Consider the following 24,549-nt stretch of genomic DNA (forward strand, 5'->3'; position numbering starts at 1 on the left):
TGAATAAATAATTCAGAAACGCAGATGTGTTAATCCCATTTCGAATCTCTGAAAATATTCCTCCGTCACCCCTGCTTACCTTTCTAATTTATCCAGACACGCTGTACGTAATTCCCGAGTCACACTCTGGCTCCCAACTACTTCCTCCCGGCCGTAGATGACGGTATCACGCCGTATGCAAAACGCGTCGTAGATCAAACGAATATCCTATTGTCTGTTAATAAAACTATCGTGCGCTGTCAGAACTGAGTCATCGTTGACCCGGTTCACAAGCGGGCTGCGCCGAGCGTAATGCAACCGCTTACCAGCTCGCTCCTAGACGCTCACTCGAAGACGAATTCCTGCGCGACCGCGCGAGTTCCAGGTCGCCTCAGCCATTTCACCGATCCCTTGGCGACATCGCGAGGAAGCCCCGTCACGACGCCTTGGTATCCCTGTTTCCACTTGTTCTCATCCTCTTTCGCGCGTCTTCCTACCCCACGCTCACCTCTGTTCTTCCTACGAGGTTCGGCAGCCTGGAACGATTCATAGTCGCGTTCAATCGCGGTTACTAGGCTCGAATGTGCCGCAAGGTCGGCGTAGCTAAGATCTGGCCCGATCCCACGGCCTTGAATCAGCGCGGGTGCTTGTAACGAGAGTAATAAGGCCCGGACAGCACACGAAACCCGCTTCCGCGAGCGTGCAACGAGAACTCGCTCAGGCACACGGGAGGGGAAACGACGCTGGTAATTGAAATCGTTATTCACGTTGATTTAGAAATGTGGTCCCGATCAGCGTGGATACACGACGAGTGGAGCCATATTCGTAGTTACATGCTGATGCAAAATGCTCGGTGAAACCAAGGTTTCCTGACTAGCAGGAATTGAGATTTTCCCGTGGTTCTAGACGTGATTTGAAATTTATATCGACAGGAAGTTTTGCTTTTTGTATCAGTCTGCGCGAAGTGATGGATTAGGGGAACCGGTGACCCTAGATGGTAAGAGGAAGCAAGGGTACTTGGATATTTTGGCCGAGGAACTGGGATTTTTGTGTATTTTTAAAGGTGATTTGAAATTTATATCGGGTTCAGAAACTGGGACTGAGAAATTTATATTCTAAGGAAATTATACTCCTTGTGTCACGCTTCACAGAGGATTACTGGAAATTAATGACACTTCGTGGAGTATTAGTGGGACGTGATGATGCAAGATGGTAGAAGAAATCAAAGGTTCTTGGAGTATTTTTAAAACGAGCTTGGAATTTATATTTATAGAAATGCTTCGAGGAGATGATTCAAGGAGAATTAGTAGGTACTATGTAGAGCAGTTAAATAGTAGAAGAAGTCAATGATTCTCGTATTTGTGTTCAGGGATTAAGATGGTCCCGTTCTTTATCTTTTAACGATAATTTGAAAACGGTAAATTTTTTTATATGAATTATTTTTAGAAATCATAGCCCTTACACTCCCACTCATATTTATATCAATACTCACATTTACACTGAGGTATAATTACCAAAGTCGATGTTGCCAATGAATGCAAATAAATGTAAAAATAACCCTCTTCTGCTTGTTAAACGGGATAGGTCATAGGTCGTTACGTTGGTTAAATACTAACCGTGGTGTCGCGATTGTGGTGTCAGTGTCAATGCACGATGATGCATCGTTTCTGTACAATAACGGTATGAAAAGGAATAGATGATAGATATAATCTGATGGAGACCAGATTTAGATATCAAGATCTCCAAGAAAGCCACTTGACCTCCCATCTTAGAGTTCAAATTTCTTTGAGGCGGCAAAGAAGTGGGAACGAAACGTTGAGGATTGGATGCAAACGAATTATTTCAACTCTGGCAACCTGTAACATACAGCTAAAAAAAATTGAATCCTGCCAAATGTTAGATAATTCAAACATGCATCAATTTACGGGAAAATAGAATTGTTCGATGTATACCAATGTGTAAATAAATAAAAAATATATAGTTTGCTTCAGTTTTCACTACTGATATTTTCATGTCTCTGTTGTACTGAACATAGCTACACGTATTTTATTAAAAATTAAAAAGTTCTAAATAAAACAAACTCGAATGATGTGCTAATTGGTGCATCTATTCGCTGATATTCCTTCGTTTCCTAATTCTTTTCTATTGTCCTTTTCAGAAGAATTTTCTAGTTTATGATGACCTCAATACCGTAAAATATGAAAGAGAAGCTTTCATAATCTGAAAGATATAATTATTCTCGAATGATTTCCAGTAAATATTCAAAGAATAATTATCGGTAAACTATTACATTTGAGAAACTTTCCAAATTCAGGATAAACATTCCGCCTGCTGACAGAGTAGGAGGACTTATGCAATTTCTTAATGCAAGTACAAGCAACAATCGTGTCTTCTTATTAACATTATACCACAACGCCTCGTATCTGTAAATAATAATAATTTAATAATAATAATTTATCAGATGGTTCGTTAATAGATTTAAATTTAATTCACGAAATATGTTGCTAGAAACCATAGTGTATCAAAATTTCTTATTATGTTTTTCAATATAATAAGGGATCTTGAAATGTATTATTTCTTGTGTATTCGTTACCCACACTGATTCGATGACAGCATCGTTTGAGTTCACTACAGACTGACCCTGCAGTGTCATGAAAAGCATATGCATCAATTGAACTACAGAGAAAGTGTAATCCTTGATCATCTCTTTAGAATATCCTGACTGTGATATCTGTTTTTAAGCAGTCGTTTGCACAATGATTCTTTCGGAACAATACCAGTTTGCAGGTTGAAGATCTTACCTTCGCCAACGTCACGACGAAGCTCATCATTATTACACCGATGATGATAAAACTATACGTTTTGTAGCTGGTTTCGATAATTCTTAAATAGCTGCTTTGAGATCATTGGAACAGGATGAATGAGCCATCATCAACGACGCGTTTAATGACATGAAATATGCAAGTAAAAGTATAATATGTCCTCTTAAATATTTCTAAACTATTCTTTATAACGCTTGAGAATTTTAGTTTTAAAAATCAATCGATTAAAATAGTGAAAATTTGTTACAGATTGCACTTAGAACTCCTCTCCTATGAGTTCGATCGCTGGATGGCTAAAAGCTTCCAAATGTTCACGACTTAGAATTAGGTTAACTCTTTGACTGCCACGCCGAAATCGCATGTTTCCCTCAGGATGTCACGGGAGTGCACCGTTAGATGCAAGATTTGTTCTAATATATTTTTGTTTAATATTCTAATAAAAATTTTTAATTGTTCAATGTTGCACTCCCTATTTCAAAGTGTCTTCTAATTAGTGGTTATATTCGAAATATACTAACTGTTAATTTTCATTCAATTTTTGCAATTGCACTATGCAAATACCTCGAGCTCTTTGGTCACCAATGACCATCATGGAGTCACAGGAGAAACCGTGGCCGGTCATATACGACCAACGTGGCAGTCAAAGTGTTAAATCGTACAACGCGTTAATTAAAAAAGGATTAAACATTGCATAAATATAAATATACTTATAATACATTTATAAATATATTATGCTGTCAAAAATTAAAAATTATAGAATAAACAAAAAGACATAAATTTTACCAACTTTGTAGCATGCTGGTGTGCCTGAATCGAATGACGCACCCTTAGATAAAATTTATCCTGCGAAACGCTTAATTCTTGAGTATTAGACAGGTCTAGGATAGCATGCTTGAAACGATATCTGCGAACGAATATGATCGTTTCAGTCTCAAATACCACACGCAAATGTTATTTATGCAACTAAAATTATTCCATTCAACTTTTTACCCAGTCACTGCTAACTGCCCACAGGCGTGTTGCACGATGTACATATAACTCATGTCGCAGCTAACGTACACGTCACACGACAGCATAAGCATTAACACCATATGCAGGACTATCACTGTACGATACTTATCTTCGTCGATAAAATAATAAGCTGGATATAAGTATCCTATATTACGCGTTACGTTCTTCGTTGAAACAATGTCCAAAATATACGGCGTTACCAAAGCTTGAGTAAAACACACGAAGCATACAGTTGCGATCACTATAACAAAACGAATCGATCATGTCATAAATCGATCCGTGAATCAAATCGTGAAATAACATTATCGATATTCGAAGTGATCTTACGAAGGTATATTCGACAAAACAAGGCTCCTTTCTCGGCGTAAGTGATCATGATGTCAAGTTCCTCTTTGGGTCTGTCGAGTGACCAATCTTTCCACAAGACGCCAAGTAAAGCGTTGTACTGCAATTTTATCAATCTCGAGTAAACAGAAGAACAACAGGTAACAGAAAGTTAAACCTAAGATGAGAAATCCTCTTACGCGCATGTTGTTAATAGTATAGTTTCCGTGCTTCACCAATATCAAGATTATCACTGATAAGAAACGCAACTGTTGTATTAGGGTATCTATGGTATAGTAGTACACGATGTACGATATCTGCAATTAACATCGATTAATCGTGAAGAAGAAATTCTTAACTACTCCTATAACGGCATGTCACTCGTTGCATAATTAACCCTCTGCTATAACGTCTTTTGACTACCATGGTCGGCATAATGGACGTAGCCATTAAAAAATTGGAGAAAAATCTGATGTATCGATTAAAGTGGCTTTAAAAACGTTATTAACCGATCAAGTACTCCACCCCTTCCTTTCGGAGAAAATAAATGAAAACATTTTATAGGGTTACGTTACATGCTTTTGAATACTTATATTTCTTAATTTATATTTTATTTATTTATCTCTCAAAATTCCTCATTTATAGCAGATACTAATCTTTGATTTCCAAGTTACAATGGGAAACTATAACGAGTAAAAATTTCTTTCTTTCAACGTTACTAGACGATCCCTGATTCCATGACAAACTCTTCGAAAAGCTCACGATGCTTCCTCAGTCATGCAAAATATAATAGATTTACACTTGGATACCTGTGTAATAAGACACGTAATACAGATGATCAAGACACACGCTCCCAATGCAAATTTCGAAACAGCACTCTGGCTGGGCCAAATTCCGATGAATCTGCTCAATATCTTGATCAATTTCATGTACTTGTTCTCCACCATGAACCTGTCCATGATAAAATCGACAGTGATCTGGAGATTATGTTGCTGCACGTAGGGTTTACACGCGAAGGATAGCAGGAAAATTTGTTGACTGATATTGGCTCTACAGTTTCCTGCATTTATTCGAACGACGCGCTATGTACTTACTGTCACTGCTACCTTCGCGAAAGAGTGCTGATTATATATTTATTCCACCTTGTTAAATGAATGGCTTTAAAGTATCTGCAACAAAAGTAACTCAATGACACGGTCAATTGGATATTAACAATTAATACAAAATTATACATGCCTTTTAGAGTAGTTTCTACTATTTTTCATGAAAAAACCATCGACGCATTACCTACTTTGTCAGAAAAGAGTAATTGCTTTGAATATTTTAAATAAATTTTATGCTCGGAGACCTGAAAAATATGCAGCTGGGTTTTAAGAACATTCGCATGAAAAATGGCACGGTATATAAGTCAACATAGAGCGAGTATCGAAGAGATCTAGACGGATTTTCTTCTCGCTACCTTCTTCATCAGGCCATGAATAGTCGAAAGATATTTGTCCCTCGTTTGTGTTCTCTCTGTGAGAAAGTGCCGCGAGCTTCGTTCACGTTTAAGCTGACATACTCCCACGGTCCAGATTCCAGGTTAATATTTTGCAACGAGATTAATAAGCGCCCAATGATACGTGCGTGAATAGTTCACACTGTTGCCACGATTAATAATGCTAATTTTTGTGACAACAACAGTGATATTTATTTCCATTTGTCCGAAAAATCAGTGACTAATGAAGTTATTCGAGGCAGAGGTGAGGCTGAATCACGGATAAATTTAAGTTCAATTTAATTAATCTAATATGCAATAAGTGATGCTCGAATCTTTCAAGATGCGAAGAAAATAAAAAGAAACCAGTTTTTTCGAATAATTATATTTGTATTTTCATATATCTGTTCTATATCCAGATAATGTTAAATATATTTTATACAATTATTTTAAACATCAATCGCTAAGTTATCGTTGAAAAATTATTCTCAGTGACGAATGCGTTATAGTGAATTATACATAAATGTCAATCTCGTTTGCCCATCATGTTGATTTTAGTACTGTGTAATACGATATGGATAATTTGACCACCTGGAAACGTCAACGTTGCTTTACTGAATGTATGGCCATTATTCGAGACGAAAATATTAATAGATTACTTCAGAAAAAGTTTGCATGTTCAATTCTATCACGCGGCCAGCAGTTAAACGAGGTAAAGATAGACTTCTTCGCAATGCAAGTATGTATAATGCTTGCGTTCTTGAATTAGAATTGTACCATAATGCTTCGTATCTGTGAATTTCAAAATGTCAAGCGACGCAAATAACCACTAGATTAAAACAAGAATACGTAAATTCGAAATTTCTCCTTTCCAGAACGTAATGACAATTATGGGAATTTTCTATAAAAGGAGGAAAACTAAGATGACAGTTTTATTAATTCATTTCGCTGCTCAGAATTTTGTCATAGTTAAAATTCGATTAACCCCTTGGATTACGCTGAAACTCGGAAAAAGCCGTACCAAACCAAGCGCCCGAGTAGTCGGGAAGGAGCCGAAGGAGCGAGATAACCGCGATACCTTTCGAGATATTCATACTTGACCCGAGATTAATACCACGAGTCAAACTCGAGATATTGATGTTTCGCCCGAAAAGTCGATTACGAGTCACACTCGTGATATTGATGTTTGGCCCGAAAAATCGATCACGAATCAGACTCGTGATATCCACGTTTGGCATAAAATTAAACAACGAGCCTGACTCGTGATATCCAAGTTTGGCCTAAAATTGTCATCATGAGTCAAATTCGTAAAAATAGTGCAAGGGGTTAAAATAAGACAATTTTTTAATTTCTTTATGAGCATAATCGCTATAAAATTCACTCATATACTTTTACTCACATTGAATCGTAAACCTCATCGGATGCATTTATAACGAACTGTCCTTGAATCATTAAGTAGGACAGGTGCATCATCTGAACAATTAAAAAGCTACTATACTTCAAAAAGTCCGAAGAGTAGTCCATCGTCACGACCTAATTTCACACAATCTATTGGTGCATCGATATCCCATATTGGGTAATGCGAAAACAATTTAAAGAGCTCACCTTTAGCAGCGTGATACCAAAGCATACGGTTATTAAGCACATGCAAATAAAAAGGTAAATAATGTGCGCACTCTCAATTTCCTTTAAATACCTGTTCCAAAATCACAATCAAGGGAAGGTGTTTCTCAATAACAATAAAAATTTTTAGATAAAACAAATATATACATACATTTATATCTATAAAAAGAAATAATTTGAAATGAAAACCTGATACTGACGTAATAGCTCGTTCATGCCCCTGTATAGAGAAACGCACCCTTTGGTATGCCTTTTTTATGCTCTCCTCTGAGATGCTTCTATTACTAGAAAGATCATTGATCGCGTGTTTGAAGCGATGTCTGAGAACATCCATTTATGCTCATTGAAGAAAATTTCGTATATTTTTAGAAAAATGGCTAATACACGAATTTTTTATCTTACTCACCCAGCCACAGACAGCAGTCCGCAAGCATGCTGTACGATGACCACGTAACTAGTGTCACAACCGATAAACACGATAACCACTGTAATTACTGCAATGCTCATTTGTAGCTGAATGTAATAATAATATTTACGGTCGTCCTCAACGAAATAGTAACCTGGTATAACATTTAACATGGGTAGGGAAGCGTTCTGAGGACTAAACGTGTATAATAATCGTGCTGTCCAGGGCACTGTTATGAAGAGGAAGGAGCAAGTGAACGCGTTTACTGGAATTAAATCATTGCTGTTTTAATTACGGGCTAATTAAGTCTGAAAAGTAAGATAATTTGGTAAACCTAATTGTCTACGTTGTGTTAGTTCCTCGTAATTACGATTGATTAGCGTTCGGTAATTATGAAAATAAATTGACTCGCCAAGATAGAACGACGTAAGAAATGATCCCCTCGCAGCGTACGTCGACAAAATGGCAACTTCCTCTTTTGATCGTTGGACCGCCCAATCCTTGTAGATGCCGGTCAAAAGGGCCTTATACTGCAATATTTGTTAAGGTTGTATAATCTGAAGGAACAGCTACGTTTGCCAAGCGTCTTCTCACCTTTGTAGCGTTCACGATATAGTTACCCTGTTTCACTATCACCAGAATCATCGCGGATGCGGTCCCCAACTGCTCTGTTATGACAGTTATGTTAAAAAAGTGAACCATTCTTGCTACCTGAGGTCAAAGTGAAGTATTATTAAAAAAGCTTGTATAAATTTTAAAATTTTTGCGGAAGGTCAACGAAACATAACGGAAACACTATTAATCAAGAACCTGCACGACGAGAGATGGTACGATGATAATGTACGTCATGGTCCACAGTATGTATTTGACTAATTTATTTTGATCAGGCCAAATTCCGCTGTACTTTGCGAATTTTTTCGTAAACTTCAATACCTTGTCTTCCACCGTGGCAGTATTCATGACGAAGCCTGGATTGAACTAATGAAAATGATAGCACAGATATTTCCTTGATCGCTCCGATGATACTCTATACCATTACCGCTGCAAGATAATGTAGCTTTATGATACGCGTTAAAAATTCACCCCAAAATGCTTCCATACTGAAGTTGCTGTCATCCAAATGTCGCTAATGGAATTGCGTACGTACCAACCATTCTACGACCCTTTAATCATTTATGTATGGAATAGCAGTAAGAAAATTTGATGCCTACATCGTGCGTAAGTGTATGCACGAAACGACTAGTACTTTATTAACCGTGTATCGGCAGTGGCTGAAATGCTAGTCTTTAATATAATACGGCGAACAAGACTAATTATTTAATTATGTTCCATTTGGAAATGTCACGAAGTACATTACACAGTACACCATTTTTCACGCAATATCTAGTCGTCTCGATTAAGTCAGTAGTTTCAGGAAGATACTTACACACGTTGTTTTAATATAGAGTGTGCTGCAGTTGGTGCGCATTTATGTGAACTCTGTTTCATAATTTAAATTCCGCCGAAATATTCGTGAAAAAGTGTATACGGTAGTGAATTATCCGATAATAAATACACGAATAATTGACAGTTAATTCGATTGTTATTATCCTATTACAGTGTTCCTCAACCCAACATACATGTTTGAAATGATTTGGTATGTGCAGTATTATATAAAAAGAAATGCAAATATTATATTATAATAGAATGTAAATATCGTATTATATTATCTAAAAATATTATATAAAGTAAGCTTGTATAATACAAAAATGTTTATAATAATGATATTACTTCCTGCAGGTGATTAATAATATTTAGTGTTAATCCTACTAGTAAATTTTATTTTATAATAACGATTTTAATTTAATTTTTCATTATTTCCATTTATTTCTAGAAAATTGTGAGGCTACCGATTTCATTTCACGAGCGATTAAAAATTTAACGCGACCACGGATTTAGAAACGCTGATTTATTGGATATACACAGAGCCACGTCTGGCTTGATTCATGTGTAATACATAAATTTTATTTTACCATGATTTACCAGCAATTTTCTCTAACATGTGTTTTAATTAACTAGTATCGTGTCAAAACTTTTATTTTTATCAATTCGTACAAGTGTTTCATTGTAGCCATATTAATGTATCTGGTATGAAGTATGTAATCTATTGTTTCATTTGAAGGTATATAGACGATACATATATCACTGTTACGTTGTTTGCATTACAGTATAGTAAGAAACAGACGCTTTGATGAGCTGAAAATGCGAGTTTCGTTGATATAGATAACTTTAAGGTCTTGAAAAATGCATTTAATATTAGACTATTTATGCTACCTCTGCGAATGATCGCAAATTCAGGACTATTAGACCGCCTGCTGTTAAAAGGGGTGGATTTAGGCAACTTCTTAACGACAATATGTATAATGCTTGTGTTTCAGGTGAGAGAATATACCATGGCGATTCGTATCTGCAAAGAATAATTTTCTTGCATTAAAGAGGAAATCAGGCTAATTAGAACGAATGTGTTACACTTGGAAAGTGGTTCAAACAATCAAATTCTCCGATCAAAGTGTAACACTTAATTGGTACTATAATGCAAAATTTTGTGACGTTAATGTATATTATTGATGTAACAACGCAATGTTACTAAACGTGAGTAATTCGATATTTTAATGAATAAAAGGAAAAAAAAGATTAATGTAAATTAGTGATTTAATATTTACGTTTACTCACATAGAATTATAAACGTCCTGTAACTCGTTAATCACAAACTGTCCCTGGACGGTTAAAATAAATGCGTGAAACAACTGCGCAAATAGAAAGATGTATTGCACTAACCACTGTGTTCCACGATGATTGGCCACCTGAATTCAAGTAGCGTACAGTTAACGACATAGAAAAGTATAAGAATACCGTGAAGGAAAAATATCGTACCTGTAACAACGACACGCTTATAATTATAATCAGCATTCCCATAGTAACGAACATGTAAGTATGATGATTTTTTTCGATTAACAACAGATATCTATTTTAAAAGGTGTAAATTAGCCTGTCAAAATGTCGGTAAAACTATATCCACTTTTTTCCTGGCATTAAATATATATCATCGTATTAAAGAGTATAAGAACAGAGAGAAATGATGTTTTAGATGAAGCAAATTTCAGTGAAACTTCGTGGTATTTTAATTATAATTGAGGACGTTTCTTAAGAAGGTACCTGAGTCCTTTTAAACGCCTTCGGGATTCGCAATGAAAGGTACTATTCTAGTTAAATGACATATTTGGCAATTCATAAATAATAATACTAACTTCATAGCGTGTTGATGTGCCTTGATCGAATTACATACGTTTTCATACCTCACTTTCTCCAATAATCTCGAATTATTCTTCTGGTAAGAATCGGGCAAATTTTTATTTACGGTTGTGAACCGATGTCTATACGATGTTTTAAATAAATATAAATATCATTTATATAAGGATTTTCATTAAAAAAAATTGAATTCTTTTGACAAATAATTATTTACTTGGCGATGGCCAGCAAGCCGCAAGCGTGTTGCACAGCGTATACATAATTGGTATCACAAGCACAGTATATGCAACCGAGCATGAACAAGATAATAATCATATGTCCTAATATAAGCACGTAGTATTTTTCATCATCTAGCCAATAATAGGCTGGATAAATTAACATATGTCCTCGCGACTCGTTTAAAGGCTTAACGAGATCCAAGATGGTCGATACGAATGGCCAAGAAATCATTAAGCTACCAGTAGCCAAAACATGCACTGTGCAAGAGAGAGATAAAATACCGATTATACGCTTGTTAAAAATAATATTAAACATAATCCGGTTGCATCGGGAATAAAATGAAATTTATCTCACGGAAGTAGCTTATCGTGATGTACAGCCCTCTTTGCGAATATGTGACCATGATGTCGTACTCCTCTTTCGACTTTATCGCAGCCCAGTCATCGAATATGTTGTTTATCAACGATGTTAGCTGTAATTAGGGCTTTTACAAATGAAAAATTTTAACACGTGACATAATTACGACGCGCACTGAATAAACCATCATTCGTGTAACATTGCAAGAAAATCGGTCTACGTTTTAATTTAAATTTGAATTTTAATTGTAAATTTAATCAAGCAATTATGCATATTTAAGCTATTATTTATGCATAGCGTGTTAGCTACTTACCTTCATTTCGTCCAGAAAGTAGTTACCCATTTTCACGAGCGATCCAAGCACCAAGATGTAATAAGGCATGCTCATTATTGCACCATCCAGACTTGGGAACGATATAAGAAACGCGGTCTGTAATTATAAAAATCGCTTTCAACGTCTGAGTAATCTCTAATCCTTCGAATCTTAGACCCCGATGCCTGTCTAGAAATAAATCAAACACAGACTTTATTTGATCACGACCTAGAAAATATAGTCTGGACTCCAATATTAGCTTTCCTATTAATAAATTAATAAATTATTTATACAGATATACAGTATCTTCATTCTGCGAGAGTACATGTATGACACGAAGATAGTACCCAATCCTATCCTTGATATTCGACTAAAATAAATATGAATAATAATGAATGACAGAAATTGTTCTATTTAATGATCTAGTTTCTCGCGTTATTAATTAGTCAATGATGAACATGATTTATAGTCATACCTGGGTAAGAATAGAAGTAGATATTACAGTAACAGTCATGATTCGTCCCATTAATTTAGATCGAGCACTTTGATACGGCCACACACCGGTTATTATGCCAAATGCTCTGTTAACTTTCAAAAATCGTTTCTCTACTGTATTCGGGTCCATAGTCAGAGCGAAATGGTGAACTGAAAGAAGACGACTACTGCCAGAACTATTGTCGGCCCAATTGTCGGATCAATTGTCCATTGTCTATTATCGGTTATCTTATAGGTTTCCTTCCCATCGTGTAGTCTCATATTAAATCATTTCCTCGACAGCTACAAGCCTCTAGCATCGTAGTCGTAACCAGAATCATATCGACATGTCAATCCACGATTATTTATTTATTCTTTCGTACATCGAAACAGTGCCTTTTTATACAAAATTGCATAAGGAAAGCGTCATTATACTTGTCTGAAAACTGAACAGTAATCTTCGACGTAATGAGAACTAACTATACTGATGTGAAAATGGCAGGATTGCATGAAAAATTGACAGTTAATTGCTGGCTTGCTGGATACCAATCTTTATTACCTTGTCATCCCAAGGCCCACGAGAAAATTTGTTTCGTTGCAAAATTTCATCTACCACAAGACGTGAGTAGTATGATCGAGTGAATAGTGACACTAGAAACGATGAAATCACGATAAACATTATGAATCGTTGAATATGTATCCTCTTCCTTGTTAGGTAAGGCTATACTTGTCCCGTTTTATTAATTATGCTCAGAAATTCTTCCTCAAACATGTTCATTTCCATCACGGAACTGCGATCCTTAAGAAAAAGAAACGATAGCAATACCTTTTGATACCTTCGATTAATTATCACACATATGAAAACAGAATAATTTATTTTAACTAATAGAATTACGATTGCCATTTTCCTCATTTCCCTTTTAAATTGATATTGCATTACTATTAACGAATGTGAAAATGTTTTCATATTATCAACTCGGTATAATGGAAGAGTACTCTGAAAGAATGGAAATAATTCATACGCTGACGGTTATTAATAGAACCTAAGGTCCCCTACGTATAGAAGGTGAAAGAATAATGACGGGAACTGTACCTATTCATATTGGTTCCACGATGAACGACATTTGGTCTTGGTCGCAAGCCTGATCAGATAAAGATGTACTCGTTTTGGTCAGCTGCGTAATACTTTGCAATTTGCAATAATATAATTGTAAGAATCATTTGGTCAAGGAACTATATTTTCCTGGTTTTCTTTTTCCTTTCTGACGTAGGAATCGTATGTCGAGGAAGAAATTAAGTTAACGTGGCGGAAGAAATGAGCGAGATCTTCTTTTCCTCTTCTTGAGTGAGAAGTTCTGATATCGTTGGTGACTTTTCACAGTGTTATTAAATATCGAATATGTGTAAAAAGTGATAAGTTTGAATTATTATGTTTTGAACGGAAAATGGAAAGCAATTTCCGACCATCTGTGTTTTCTTTTACAAATTTAACACATGGAATAAATACGACGATGCGAATGAAATTATAGTGTCTATATCGTGTAAAAATCGTGTAAATATGGTGTAATTATCGTAATACAGTCATCGTGTAAAGAAAAAGTTTTAACATACATTTACTATAAACTATAGAAAGAGGAATTTTTATAATATATTAGAATTTGTTAATAAAAGTAATATCAAATTAACAAGTTAATAAAATATGTCGAACATTTACCGAGGCTAAAAACAAACGTTAATTACGATATTTATTTTTAAAATCAATTTACCTATGCCAAAAATTAATTCAAAGGTGCTATTAATTAAATTTTTATTTAAATTCGTTCAATTCGAAATAGCTTAATTATAATAGTTGCTGTGTAAAAGGTGTGTCATATTATTTGTAAATGTGAGGTTTAAAAGAATTGATCTTATCATATTTATGTTTCTAGTTACTTGGACTTTCGGTGGTATCAACAATGGTCAATCATTTGATTTTGCAGGTATTATCGAGAATATACTACTAGATTGTATACTAAATTATAAGGGTACTCGTCTCTTGATTAACTATTTGTTGTGAAGAATAAATAATTCACAATTTATAGGAAAAGGAACTTTATTTTAATACTTGTTTTAAAAACGAGTAATCACAGTAAGAGCTTTCGTCCCACACTGGCTTGTGTGGATCTTTCTGGAGAGATTCGCCAGATGTCGCTACCGGATATATACGACGCTATGTGCGGCTGTCCCACCACAGCTTCTCCCCACCACGGGAAATTGAATTTGGCACGAATGTTACACTTCTTTTAGTTACAAAAGTTCCTCAAAGTTCATTTGTACTATCGTCTTATTTTCATGATCCAAACTTTCTATGGGAAGAATATATTTGTGCATTTCCAGATACCCTGGAGCAAGATTGAGTATGGTGACTAAACACTTCTGTAATTTTTCTATTGCTGCTTTAGTTTCTAGAGCAAACAATGACGAGATCATCTCTAAGGCATCCAATATTTGTTTGATAGGGCTGGTTTTCATGCAAGATCTTATTTCTGTTGCTATGACGTATCCACTGTTGGTGTACTCAAAAATTTTATCCGCTACTTTTGCCAGACGTTTCCTATGTGTTTGCTTATCTATTTTATCTCTTGATCGTTTTTTATTGATTGTTTTGATTTCCTTCGACCTAAATTTTGCGTTGACCTGCAAAAATCAACTATCCGGCTGTACTCTGAAAATGGAAGCAATTTCATGTCGACCTTTCTAGAGATGTTTGCCAGATGTCGACACCAGCGGTTTTCGGCACTATAGACGAATGGCTCGCCACAAAATTCAGACAATGTAGTCCCTTAGAATAATAATCGCAACTACGTCCTCTATATTACCTTATGAGTAACCAAATGTCCTAAAAACTAAAAATATATACAAATTTTGCGCTTATACAAGCAATATCGATAAAACGTAATTGAATATTCTCAATTTTTTTAATTATTGATGTTAATAATTTTATTTTTTACGAAACATGTCAAAGAGTTTCTTAATTTTCTTTAATTTGTTTGAAACTACAATGTTTACTGAATAGCATTTAATCGGACCAATCGAAGTGCAAACTAACAAGTACAATATTGTCAATATTAACGCGAAGATTAATTCTTCGAGCCTCTCATTTTCTATCATCACTTCTTTAGCCTATGTAGACCTTAGCATTGTATAGTACGAGAATGATACTTTCATGACCTGGATAGAATTTCACAATTATGTAATGATTCTTATCGAAGTAAAAATATTAAACGAAGGTGACTAGCTGACCTGTACAAAAGTTTCCAAATTCAAGTAGACCATTTTCCCGCCTGTCAATATAGGTGGGTCCAAACATTTCCTCAGCACCAGCACGTACAACAATCGCGTTCTCGGTACACCCTTATACCAACAGTTTTCACATCTATACAACGAATACAACGAAACGTGAATTTCACGAATTTCATTTCAATTTTATACGAATTTCGTTTCGATAAAGCAAATTCACTCAAATTTAATCAGAATATTTTCCTCGGTTGAGGAATATTTCTGTAAATACCTTTGAACGAAAGGAAAATAGATGTATAGTATTTATTCACATTGTCAGGAAGGTTTCATCGTTGGTATTGATCACGAACTGCCCCAGGATTGTTAAGAACAAAAGATGAATCATTTGACCCATAATGCAAATGCAGTAGATGAAGAATCTAGGCCCAAATTCCATTGTCGCCACCTGATCTTGGACAGCAACATCGTACATTAAATCACGAGATCTAACATGATCTAAAGTAGTTCGTAAGTAGATCACGTGGTTCGAGAAATGGTAACTTGCCATCACAAAAGTAAGTGTGAACACAGTGACTATCGATGCTATCATGATGAGGAAGTAATTCGTGTGACAGGCTTCGATTTTATCCACATAGCTGACATAATGTTGTAACAGAAACCATATGCGTGAATTGAAAATGACAATGACAATAACAACAATCGTGTATATAACAGTTGGTTCATAGTTGGTTCAAAGAACGTATCGCGTGCACGTAATATCGATCGAACCTGAAATTACAAGCGTTACGAATTCTTAAATAATAATTTTCGATATTTGACAACAATTTATAAAAAATTCAAGATATTTGAAATGGGAATATTTGGAATTTGAATTATTTCCAAGAAGTCTGACTCGAATGTCTACGACTTCAACGTCATTCTAGCGTGGCTTAATGACTTACTAATTTACCATAAATAAATAAATATTTAATAATCGGCAAACGCGTTGTATCGTGCAAACCAAATATACGAAAATTTCTGAACGCCATTATTACGTATAACACTGTCCTATTCAAATTTCATTTATGCAAATTTATTTGCCCAAATTTAAACTGGCAGCTAACAGATAAACACTCGACAATTTACGAGCGGGTAATATTATTCGGACCAACGATACTTAAATTACCCGACGTAATTATTATTTACAACTATTGCTTACTCAAATTTAGTTTACGCAAATTCGTGCAAACAAATTTAAATATATGACAAAATAAATAAATACTCTATAATTTCCAAGCATGGTACGGTCCTCGAACCAACTACACGTAAATTCCTTATAACTTACAAATACTAACTCAACAGCACTCTTGTGAGCCTCAACGGATCGCCTCACTTTCGCATAGGCTCTATCTATTCGCTCGGCATTTTGATTTGCCGGATCGAAGTCATCCAAGGCATGCTTGAAACGATACCTGCATTGACATTTAGAGTAACAATTCCGAATGAGGGGTAAAATACCAAAAAAAAAAAAAAAAAAAAAAAAAAAAAAAAGAAAAGAAAGAAATGGGAAGAAATGTAAAAGTATAACAAAAGAGAAGATCGGCATGAGAAGATCGGAAGTTGTAATCTAAGTAAGTCTTTCATTTCGTTACAAACTTACAGGTGTAAACCAGTCATCTAACAAAGTACTCACCCACTGATATACGACAACGCACAACCATGATGCACAATGTGAATCAGATGCGTATCGCAGGCAATGAACATGGTTATGAATATCACCGTCACCAGCTCCATGTGCACCAGTTTGGGGTAGTAATACCGTTGCTCGTCAACGAAATAGTAAGACGGGTAGATCAGTTCACGGCTTCGTGACTCGTTCAATGGCACGACGATGTTCAGAACAGATGGTATGGCTGGTATCAGGATGAACATGGACCCGCAGCCAATCAGCGTGACTGATTTCCAGCAACAATTCGGCATAAATATTAACGGGGTTAAATTAGATGAATTAATTAATTTACTTTCGGGAAGAGTTATCGATATGTCTCTGAATGCTAACGAAGCTAAATTAGACGAATGTGCATCGGTTTCGGCAAGAATTATTAATATCTTCGTTATTAATTTCTATTTGCATGACTGCTGGCTCTTTTCGACAGCTTTTAACGTGATAAACAATAGGGAATAAACGAAGTAGTAATATTGCAATACCGCATTGAGCGGTGCAGTACGTCGAGAAATAATTCGTAATTTTATCGCCACTCTCACATTTTTATATTATTATTACTGATAAACATTACCACCAATCCGTATAGTATTTATCGAATTTTGAAGAATTTATTGCTTTCGTTGTTAGATTATTTTAAATTTCGTAACCTGACAGAGCGTGTCCTTTGTTTCACCTTTGTAGAAGAATGAGAGGACTAGTGCTCTCTTGCCGTACATTTCCAAAATCGCTACCTCGTCTTCTGGTCGGTCCATCAGTCGATCAGACACGATGTTATGTAGAAGTTCCCTTAGCTACGATTTTCACCTGGTTAAGTATCGTGATCATCTTAGGACGTGAATCGTCTATTACCTTGTCCTCGTTCAGGATGTAGTTGTATTGTTTGATCAGAAGGGCGCATCCTATAGTCAGATACATCACTTGATCTGCTAGAACGTTCTTGTCAAAGAACTTCACAATCCGGGCTATCTGCAATGTGAATTTTATTTCATGAATTACCTAAAAATACATTATTTGGATAATGATTATCAGACTAATGACAACAGATGGTAACAGAATAAACGTAGTTGAAAGGTATAAAAGTCATTTATTAAAATCACTTTTATACATTTATTATCATTTATTATTGGGGAAAATCAGCAAAGATGAGAGTAAAAGGTCTATCATTTCAAAGCATCATTAAAAATGTTTAATTAAATAATTCTTACAAAATAGAAATACAAATTAAAATTAAAATATTTAATGAAAAATTAAGTTTATTAATTCTCAATTAAGGAAAACTTAATAAAGTAATAAAATAAAGAAAGTAATCGCACATTACTTTAATTCCTCTACTGATCCGAATTTTACAAACTTCTACTGTATTTATTATTTTCAGATCATTTCCAAATGCTGTTTCGTTTCTTTTTCCTACTACTATGTAATACTTGCTTACACGGGAAGGTGCGTAACTGACGGTGAAAGAGTAAAAACGTATCTTATTTTAGTTTAACCATAGTATTGTTACCTGAGTTGTAAAAGAAAGTATCATCGTAAGAAGTACGAACGATCGTAAAAAATATTTCAGGTATTTTTCTTGATTAGGCCAGACTCCAACGAGCCGACCAAAGAATCTGTTGTCTCCTAAATATTGATACTCGATTGCTTCCCAGTCCATGATGGGTCATATGGTCACATTGTACGGTGATATCATCCAACAAGAATTTTATGTTACATTAGTATCGAATTAACGTCCAGCTGGAATTAAATAGTACAACAGAAGTATAACGAATCAAATAAAATTACGTACAAGTATTATGGTCAGTCTTGACACTGATCCCATCACAATTATCTAACTGATAGATTGTTGATAGGCTGATAAAATATATAGTGAGCAAATTTTAGAAATAACGAAATAAAAAAAAAATATTTAATTATTGGAAAATCGATTATACGTTTATAAAGAAAAGAATTGGTAAATCGAATGGAAAAGGCGATAACCTTAAGTGCAAAATTTTTAATCAAAACCTCAACGTTAGAACTACCGACCTGTAATACATACTTAAATACAGCACCCACGCAGGTAACATTGATTAAAGTGGTACGATGAAAATATAATAGGTAGAGAGTCAATATTAATTTTACCAAGAGCAGTTGAATACTTGGTAATTGCCAACACAAAATGTCCAGAATCTTGACCTGTTCGATAGCTCTGATATTGAATGAGAACGAAAGAAAGTTAAAATGCACCAAATAATTTTTATAATAAATTTCAGAATCGATAATTCCTCTTATTTACTAAATAATGGCTCTTTGAACCATGCTAGGTTCAGTATCACTGATCTCTCTTATTTATGTCTTGATTCTTAATCGTTTACCAACGGTGTGCATGTCAACAGCGAAACTGGAACGACGATACTAAGTCCTATGACGTCTGGTACGAAAATAATAACTGTATAGTTTTATTGTTTTATCCGGTTACCCGTAATTTTACACAGCTGCTCGGGATTGTTTAATTTATGCGACAAGTGGGAGCACTTTCTACCGGTTATTAGTCGCGGTAGTGGTTCCTGAATTTTTCTGCGCGAGATTAACAGAGGAATTAAAAAGGTACGAAAATTGATATTACATCTACTTTGAGGCGATAAGAATAATTCATATGCAACAGATGGATAAGTGAGCCGATATGACGAATATGAAAAATTAACGATTGGAGTACACGTTACATTACAGGTAGTGCTTCGCGCGACATATGAATCGTTTCACGTAGGCCGAGGAACAAGCTAACAGTATTTTTCGATGGCTTTGTATGGGGGAATCTGTTCAAATAAATGTATGTACTTATGTGTATGGTGCAATGGGTAATAGATAAAGTGCGTGCCATAACGAACGAATGCAGTTCCAGTTTCTTGTTTTTATCCTATTTCTATTTGAAATATACGATAAGTATCAAATTGAATAAATATCTATTTGAGAATGATTAAAAATGATCGTAAAAATGATTTATATGTATATATTGATCATAATACGAATTTAATGCTTGGGATTATACACGTATCGCCATCCATTCGTTGTTGCCTGAACTATGACGTCTGCATTACCCTGTAAGTAATTCTATTTCTCTGAAAATTTAATATTTGAAATAATTCGATAATTATACAAGGATTTCTACCTTAACGCGATGAAATAACAGTACGACACTTATTATTTCTTGCATTAATCAGCATAAGTTGCATATTTTTGTCTGAAATTATAGTACAGCCGATATACCACAAATTTCGTTAGAAGTTTGGGGTTATCTTTCATAGATGGCAGTGTATATCACCGCCAAATTCGAAAAAGATATCCTACCTTTTTTCCTAAAATACTTTCAGGAATTAAATTAATAATAAAGAAAAAAACGTTCATCAAATTAACACTATTTTCATATTTAATTTGTTTGAAACTACAATGTTTACTGAATAGCATTTAATCGGACCAATCGAAGTGCAAACTAACAAGTACAATATTGTCAATATTAACGCGAAGATTAATTCTTCGAGCCTCTCATTTTCTATCATCACTTCTTTAGCCTATGTAGACCTTAGCATTGTATAGTACGAGAATGATACTTTCATGACCTGGATAGAATTTCACAATTATGTAATGATTCTTATCGAAGTAAAAATATTAAACGAAGGTGACTAGCTGACCTGTACAAAAGTTTCCAAATTCAAGTAGACCATTTTCCCGCCTGTCAATATAGGTGGGTCCAAACATTTCCTCAGCACCAGCACGTACAACAATCGCGTTCTCGGTACACCCTTATACCAACAGTTTTCACATCTATACAACGAATACAACGAAACGTGAATTTCACGAATTTCATTTCAATTTTATACGAATTTCGTTTCGATAAAGCAAATTCACTCAAATTTAATCAGAATATTTTCCTCGGTTGAGGAATATTTCTGTAAATACCTTTGAACGAAAGGAAAATAGATGTATAGTATTTATTCACATTGTCAGGAAGGTTTCATCGTTGGTATTGATCACGAACTGCCCCAGGATTGTTAAGAACAAAAGATGAATCATTTGACCCATAATGCAAATGCAGTAGATGAAGAATCTAGGCCCAAATTCCATTGTCGCCACCTGATCTTGGACAGCAACATCGTACATTAAATCACGAGATCTAACATGATCTAAAGTAGTTCGTAAGTAGATCACGTGGTTCGAGAAATGGTAACTTGCCATCACAAAAGTAAGTGTGAACACAGTGACTATCGATGCTATCATGATGAGGAAGTAATTCGTGTGACAGGCTTCGATTTTATCCACATAGCTGACATAATGTTGTAACAGAAACCATATGCGTGAATTGAAAATGACAATGACAATAACAACAATCGTGTATATAACAGTTGGTTCATAGTTGGTTCAAAGAACGTATCGCGTGCACGTAATATCGATCGAACCTGAAATTACAAGCGTTACGAATTCTTAAATAATAATTTTCGATATTTGACAACAATTTATAAAAAATTCAAGATATTTTAAATGGGAATATTTGGAATTTGAATTATTTCCAAGAAGTCTGACTCGAATGTCTACGACTTCAACGTCATTCTAGCGTGGCTTAATGACTTACTAATTTACCATAAATAAATAAATATTTAATAATCGGCAAACGCGTTGTATCGTGCAAACCAAATATACGAAAATTTCTGAACGCCATTATTACGTATAACACTGCCCTATTCAAATTTCATTTATGCAAATTTATTTGCCCAAATTTAAACTGGCAGCTAACAGATAAACACTCGACAATTTACGAGCGGGTAATATTATTCGGACCAACGATACTTAAATTACCCGACGTAATTATTATTTACAACTATTGCTTACTCAAATTTAGTTTACGCAAATTCGTGCAAACAAATTTAAATATATGACAAAATAAATAAATACTCTATAATTTCCAAGCATGGTACGGTCCTCGAACCAACTACACGTAAATTCCTTATAACTTACAAATACTAACTCAACAGCACTCTTGTGAGCCTCAACGGATCGCCTCACTTTCGCATAGGCTCTATCTATTCGCTCGGCATTTTGATTTGCCGGATCGAAGTCATCCAAGGCATGCTTGAAACGATACCTGCATTGACATTTAGAGTAACAATTCCGAATGAGGGGTAAAATACCAAAAAAAAAAAAAAAAAAAGAAAAGAAAGAAATGGGAAGAAATGTAAAAGTATAACAAAAGAGAATATCGGCATGAGAAGATCGGAAGTTGTACTCTAAGTAAGTCTTTCATTTCGTTACAAACTTACAGGTGTAAACCAGTCATCTAACAAAGTACTCACCCACTGATATACGACAACGCACAACCATGATGCACAATGTGAATCAGATGCGTATCGCAGGCAATGAACATGGTTATGAATATCACCGTCACCAGCTCCATGTGCACCAGTTTGGGGTAGTAATACCGTTGCTCGTCAACGAAATAGTAAGACGGGTAGATCAGTTCACGGCTTCGTGACTCGTTCAATGGCACGACGATGTTCAGAACAGATGGTATGGCTGGTATCAGGATGAACATGGACCCGCAGCCAATCAGCGTGACTGATTTCCAGCAACAATTCGGCATAAATATTAACGGGGTTAAATTAATCGAATTAATTAATTTATTTTCGGGCAGAGTTATCGATATGTCTCTGCATGTTAACGAAGCTAAATTAGACGAATGTTCATCGGTTTCAGCAAGTATTATTAATATCTTCCTTATTAATTTCTATTTGCATGACAGCATGCTCTTTTCGACAGCTTCTAACGTGATAAACAATAGGGAATAAACGAAGTAGTAATATTGCAATACCGCATTGAGCGGTGCAGTACGTCGAGAAATAATTCGTAATTTTATCGCCACTCTCACATTTTTATATTATTATTACTGATAAACATTACCACCAATCCGTATAGTATTTATCGAATTTTGAAGAATTTATTGCTTTCGTTGTTAGATTATTTTAAATTTCGTAACCTGACAGAGCGTGTCCTTTGTTTCACCTTTGTAGAAGAATGAGAGGACTAGTGCTCTCTTGCCGTACATTTCCAAAATCGCTACCTCGTCTTCTGGTCGGTCCATCAGTCGATCAGACACGATGTTATGTAGAAGTTCCCTTAGCTACGATTTTCACCTGGTTAAGTATCGTGATCATCTTAGGACGTGAATCGTCTATTACCTTGTCCTCGTTCAGGATGTAGTTGTATTGTTTGATCAGAAGGGCGCATCCTATAGTCAGATACATCACTTGATCTGCTAGAACGTTCTTGTCAAAGAACTTCACAATCCGGGCTATCTGCAATGTGAATTTTATTTCATGAATTACCTAAAAATACATTATTTGGATAATGATTATCAGACTAATGACAACAGATGGTAACAGAATAAACGTAGTTGAAAGGTATGAAAGTCATTTATTAAAATCACTTTTATACATTTATTATCATTTATTATTGGGGAAAATCAGCAAAGATGAGAGTAAAAGGTCTATCATTTCAAAGCATCATTAAAAATGTTTAATTAAATAATTCTTACAAAATAGAAATACAAATTAAAATTAAAATATTTAATGAAAAATTAAGTTTATTAATTCTCAATTAAGGAAAACTTAATAAAGTAATAAAATAAAGAAAGTAATCGCACATTACTTTAATTCCTTCACTGATCCGAATTTTACAAACTTCTACTGTATTTATTATTTTCAGATCATTTCCAAATGCTGTTTCGTTTCTTTTTCCTACTACTATGTAATACTTGCTTACACGGGAAGGTGCGTAACTGACGGTGAAAGAGTAAAAACGTATCTTATTTTAGTTTAACCATAGTATTGTTACCTGAGTTGTAAAAGAAAGTATCATCGTAAGAAGTACGAACGATCGTAAAAAATATTTCAGGTATTTTTCTTGATTAGGCCAGACTCCAACGAGCCGACCAAAGAATCTGTTGTCTCCTAAATATTGATACTCGATTGCTTCCCAGTCCATGATGGGTCATATGGTCACATTGTACGGTGATATCATCCAACAAGAATTTTATGTTACATTAGTATCGAATTAACGTCCAGCTGGAATTAAATAGTACAACAGAAGTATAACGAATAAAATAAAATTACGTACAAGTATTATGGTCAGTCTTGACACTGAACCTACCACAATTATTTAACTGATTGATTATAGATAGGTTGATAAAATTGATAATACGCTAATTTTAAAAATAATGAAATAAAGAAAAATTTTGTAAAATCG

General features: G+C 34.9%; 5 protein-coding genes across 5 annotated transcripts; all 5 read right to left on the reverse strand.

Moving 5' to 3' along the window:
- Window positions 1-2,151: 2,151 nt before the first annotated feature.
- LOC108546033 (uncharacterized) lies at window positions 2,152-2,810 on the reverse strand. Its single transcript, XM_017897947.1, has 4 exons — window positions 2,781-2,810; window positions 2,577-2,710; window positions 2,270-2,402; window positions 2,152-2,199 (listed from the first exon to the last, which is right to left on the reverse strand). Exons 1-4 carry the CDS (start codon window positions 2,808-2,810, stop codon window positions 2,152-2,154), a joined length of 345 nt encoding a protein of 114 aa, XP_017753436.1.
- A 3,346-nt stretch (window positions 2,811-6,156) lies between these two features.
- On the reverse strand, window positions 6,157-8,602 carry LOC108546032 (odorant receptor 13a-like). Its single transcript, XM_017897946.1, has 9 exons — window positions 8,453-8,602; window positions 8,237-8,353; window positions 8,055-8,172; window positions 7,643-7,907; window positions 7,437-7,556; window positions 7,219-7,309; window positions 7,013-7,146; window positions 6,273-6,405; window positions 6,157-6,204 (listed from the first exon to the last, which is right to left on the reverse strand). The coding sequence occupies exons 1-9, from the start codon at window positions 8,600-8,602 to the stop codon at window positions 6,157-6,159; spliced, it is 1,176 nt and encodes a 391-aa protein (XP_017753435.1).
- A 2,245-nt stretch (window positions 8,603-10,847) lies between these two features.
- LOC108546011 (uncharacterized) lies at window positions 10,848-12,444 on the reverse strand. The gene is made up of 5 exons (XM_017897918.1): window positions 12,295-12,444; window positions 11,820-11,936; window positions 11,504-11,621; window positions 11,145-11,406; window positions 10,848-11,055 (listed from the first exon to the last, which is right to left on the reverse strand). Exons 1-5 carry the CDS (start codon window positions 12,442-12,444, stop codon window positions 10,848-10,850), a joined length of 855 nt encoding a protein of 284 aa, XP_017753407.1.
- A 3,011-nt stretch (window positions 12,445-15,455) lies between these two features.
- LOC108546030 (odorant receptor 13a-like) lies at window positions 15,456-18,931 on the reverse strand. Its single transcript, XM_017897943.1, has 9 exons — window positions 18,782-18,931; window positions 18,127-18,243; window positions 17,951-18,068; window positions 17,245-17,506; window positions 16,907-17,023; window positions 16,117-16,207; window positions 15,884-16,017; window positions 15,576-15,708; window positions 15,456-15,503 (listed from the first exon to the last, which is right to left on the reverse strand). The coding sequence occupies exons 1-9, from the start codon at window positions 18,929-18,931 to the stop codon at window positions 15,456-15,458; spliced, it is 1,170 nt and encodes a 389-aa protein (XP_017753432.1).
- A 1,894-nt stretch (window positions 18,932-20,825) lies between these two features.
- On the reverse strand, window positions 20,826-24,288 carry LOC108546012 (odorant receptor 13a-like). Its single transcript, XM_017897919.1, has 9 exons — window positions 24,139-24,288; window positions 23,484-23,600; window positions 23,308-23,425; window positions 22,602-22,863; window positions 22,277-22,393; window positions 21,487-21,577; window positions 21,254-21,387; window positions 20,946-21,078; window positions 20,826-20,873 (listed from the first exon to the last, which is right to left on the reverse strand). Exons 1-9 carry the CDS (start codon window positions 24,286-24,288, stop codon window positions 20,826-20,828), a joined length of 1,170 nt encoding a protein of 389 aa, XP_017753408.1.
- Window positions 24,289-24,549: the final 261 nt, after the last annotated feature.

The sequence above is a fragment of the Eufriesea mexicana genome, unplaced genomic scaffold (genome assembly GCF_001483705.2).
Source record: "Eufriesea mexicana isolate 0111107269 unplaced genomic scaffold, ASM148370v2 scaffold596, whole genome shotgun sequence".
In the NCBI taxonomy this organism is placed as follows: Eukaryota; Metazoa; Arthropoda; class Insecta; order Hymenoptera; family Apidae; genus Eufriesea; species Eufriesea mexicana.

Coding starts and splice junctions, on each gene's coding strand:
- LOC108546011 (XM_017897918.1), bottom strand. CDS start 12,444: ATGGACCCGAATACAGTAGAGAAACGATTTTTGAAAGTTAACAGAGCA. Junction 11,937..12,294: donor CTACTTCTATTCTTACCCAG/GTATGACTATAA, acceptor TTATAATTACAG/ACCGCGTTTCTTATATCGTT. Junction 11,407..11,503: donor CATCACGATAAGCTACTTCC/GTGAGATAAATT, acceptor TCTCTTGCACAG/TGCATGTTTTGGCTACTGGT.
- LOC108546032 (XM_017897946.1), bottom strand. CDS start 8,602: ATGAATACTGCCACGGTGGAAGACAAGGTATTGAAGTTTACGAAAAAA. Junction 6,406..7,012: donor GATGAGGTTTACGATTCAAT/GTGAGTAAAAGT, acceptor TGAAATTCACAG/ATACGAAGCATTATGGTACA. Junction 6,205..6,272: donor ACATGCAAACTTTTTCTGAA/GTAATCTATTAA, acceptor TGACGTTTCCAG/GTGGTCAAATTATCCATATC.
- LOC108546030 (XM_017897943.1), bottom strand. CDS start 18,931: ATGGACTGGGAAGCAATCGAGTATCAATATTTAGGAGACAACAGATTC. Junction 18,069..18,126: donor ACATCCTGAACGAGGACAAG/GTAATAGACGAT, acceptor TGAAAATCGTAG/CTAAGGGAACTTCTACATAA. Junction 16,208..16,906: donor GCTCACAAGAGTGCTGTTGA/GTTAGTATTTGT, acceptor ACATTATGTCAG/CTATGTGGATAAAATCGAAG.
- LOC108546012 (XM_017897919.1), bottom strand. CDS start 24,288: ATGGACTGGGAAGCAATCGAGTATCAATATTTAGGAGACAACAGATTC. Junction 21,578..22,276: donor GCTCACAAGAGTGCTGTTGA/GTTAGTATTTGT, acceptor ACATTATGTCAG/CTATGTGGATAAAATCGAAG. Junction 21,079..21,253: donor GATGAAACCTTCCTGACAAT/GTGAATAAATAC, acceptor TTCGTTGTATAG/ATGTGAAAACTGTTGGTATA.
- LOC108546033 (XM_017897947.1), bottom strand. CDS start 2,810: ATGATGAGCTTCGTCGTGACGTTGGCGAAG. Junction 2,403..2,576: donor GATGCTGTCATCGAATCAGT/GTGGGTAACGAA, acceptor TATTATTTACAG/ATACGAGGCGTTGTGGTATA. Junction 2,200..2,269: donor ATTTGGAAAGTTTCTCAAAT/GTAATAGTTTAC, acceptor TATATCTTTCAG/ATTATGAAAGCTTCTCTTTC.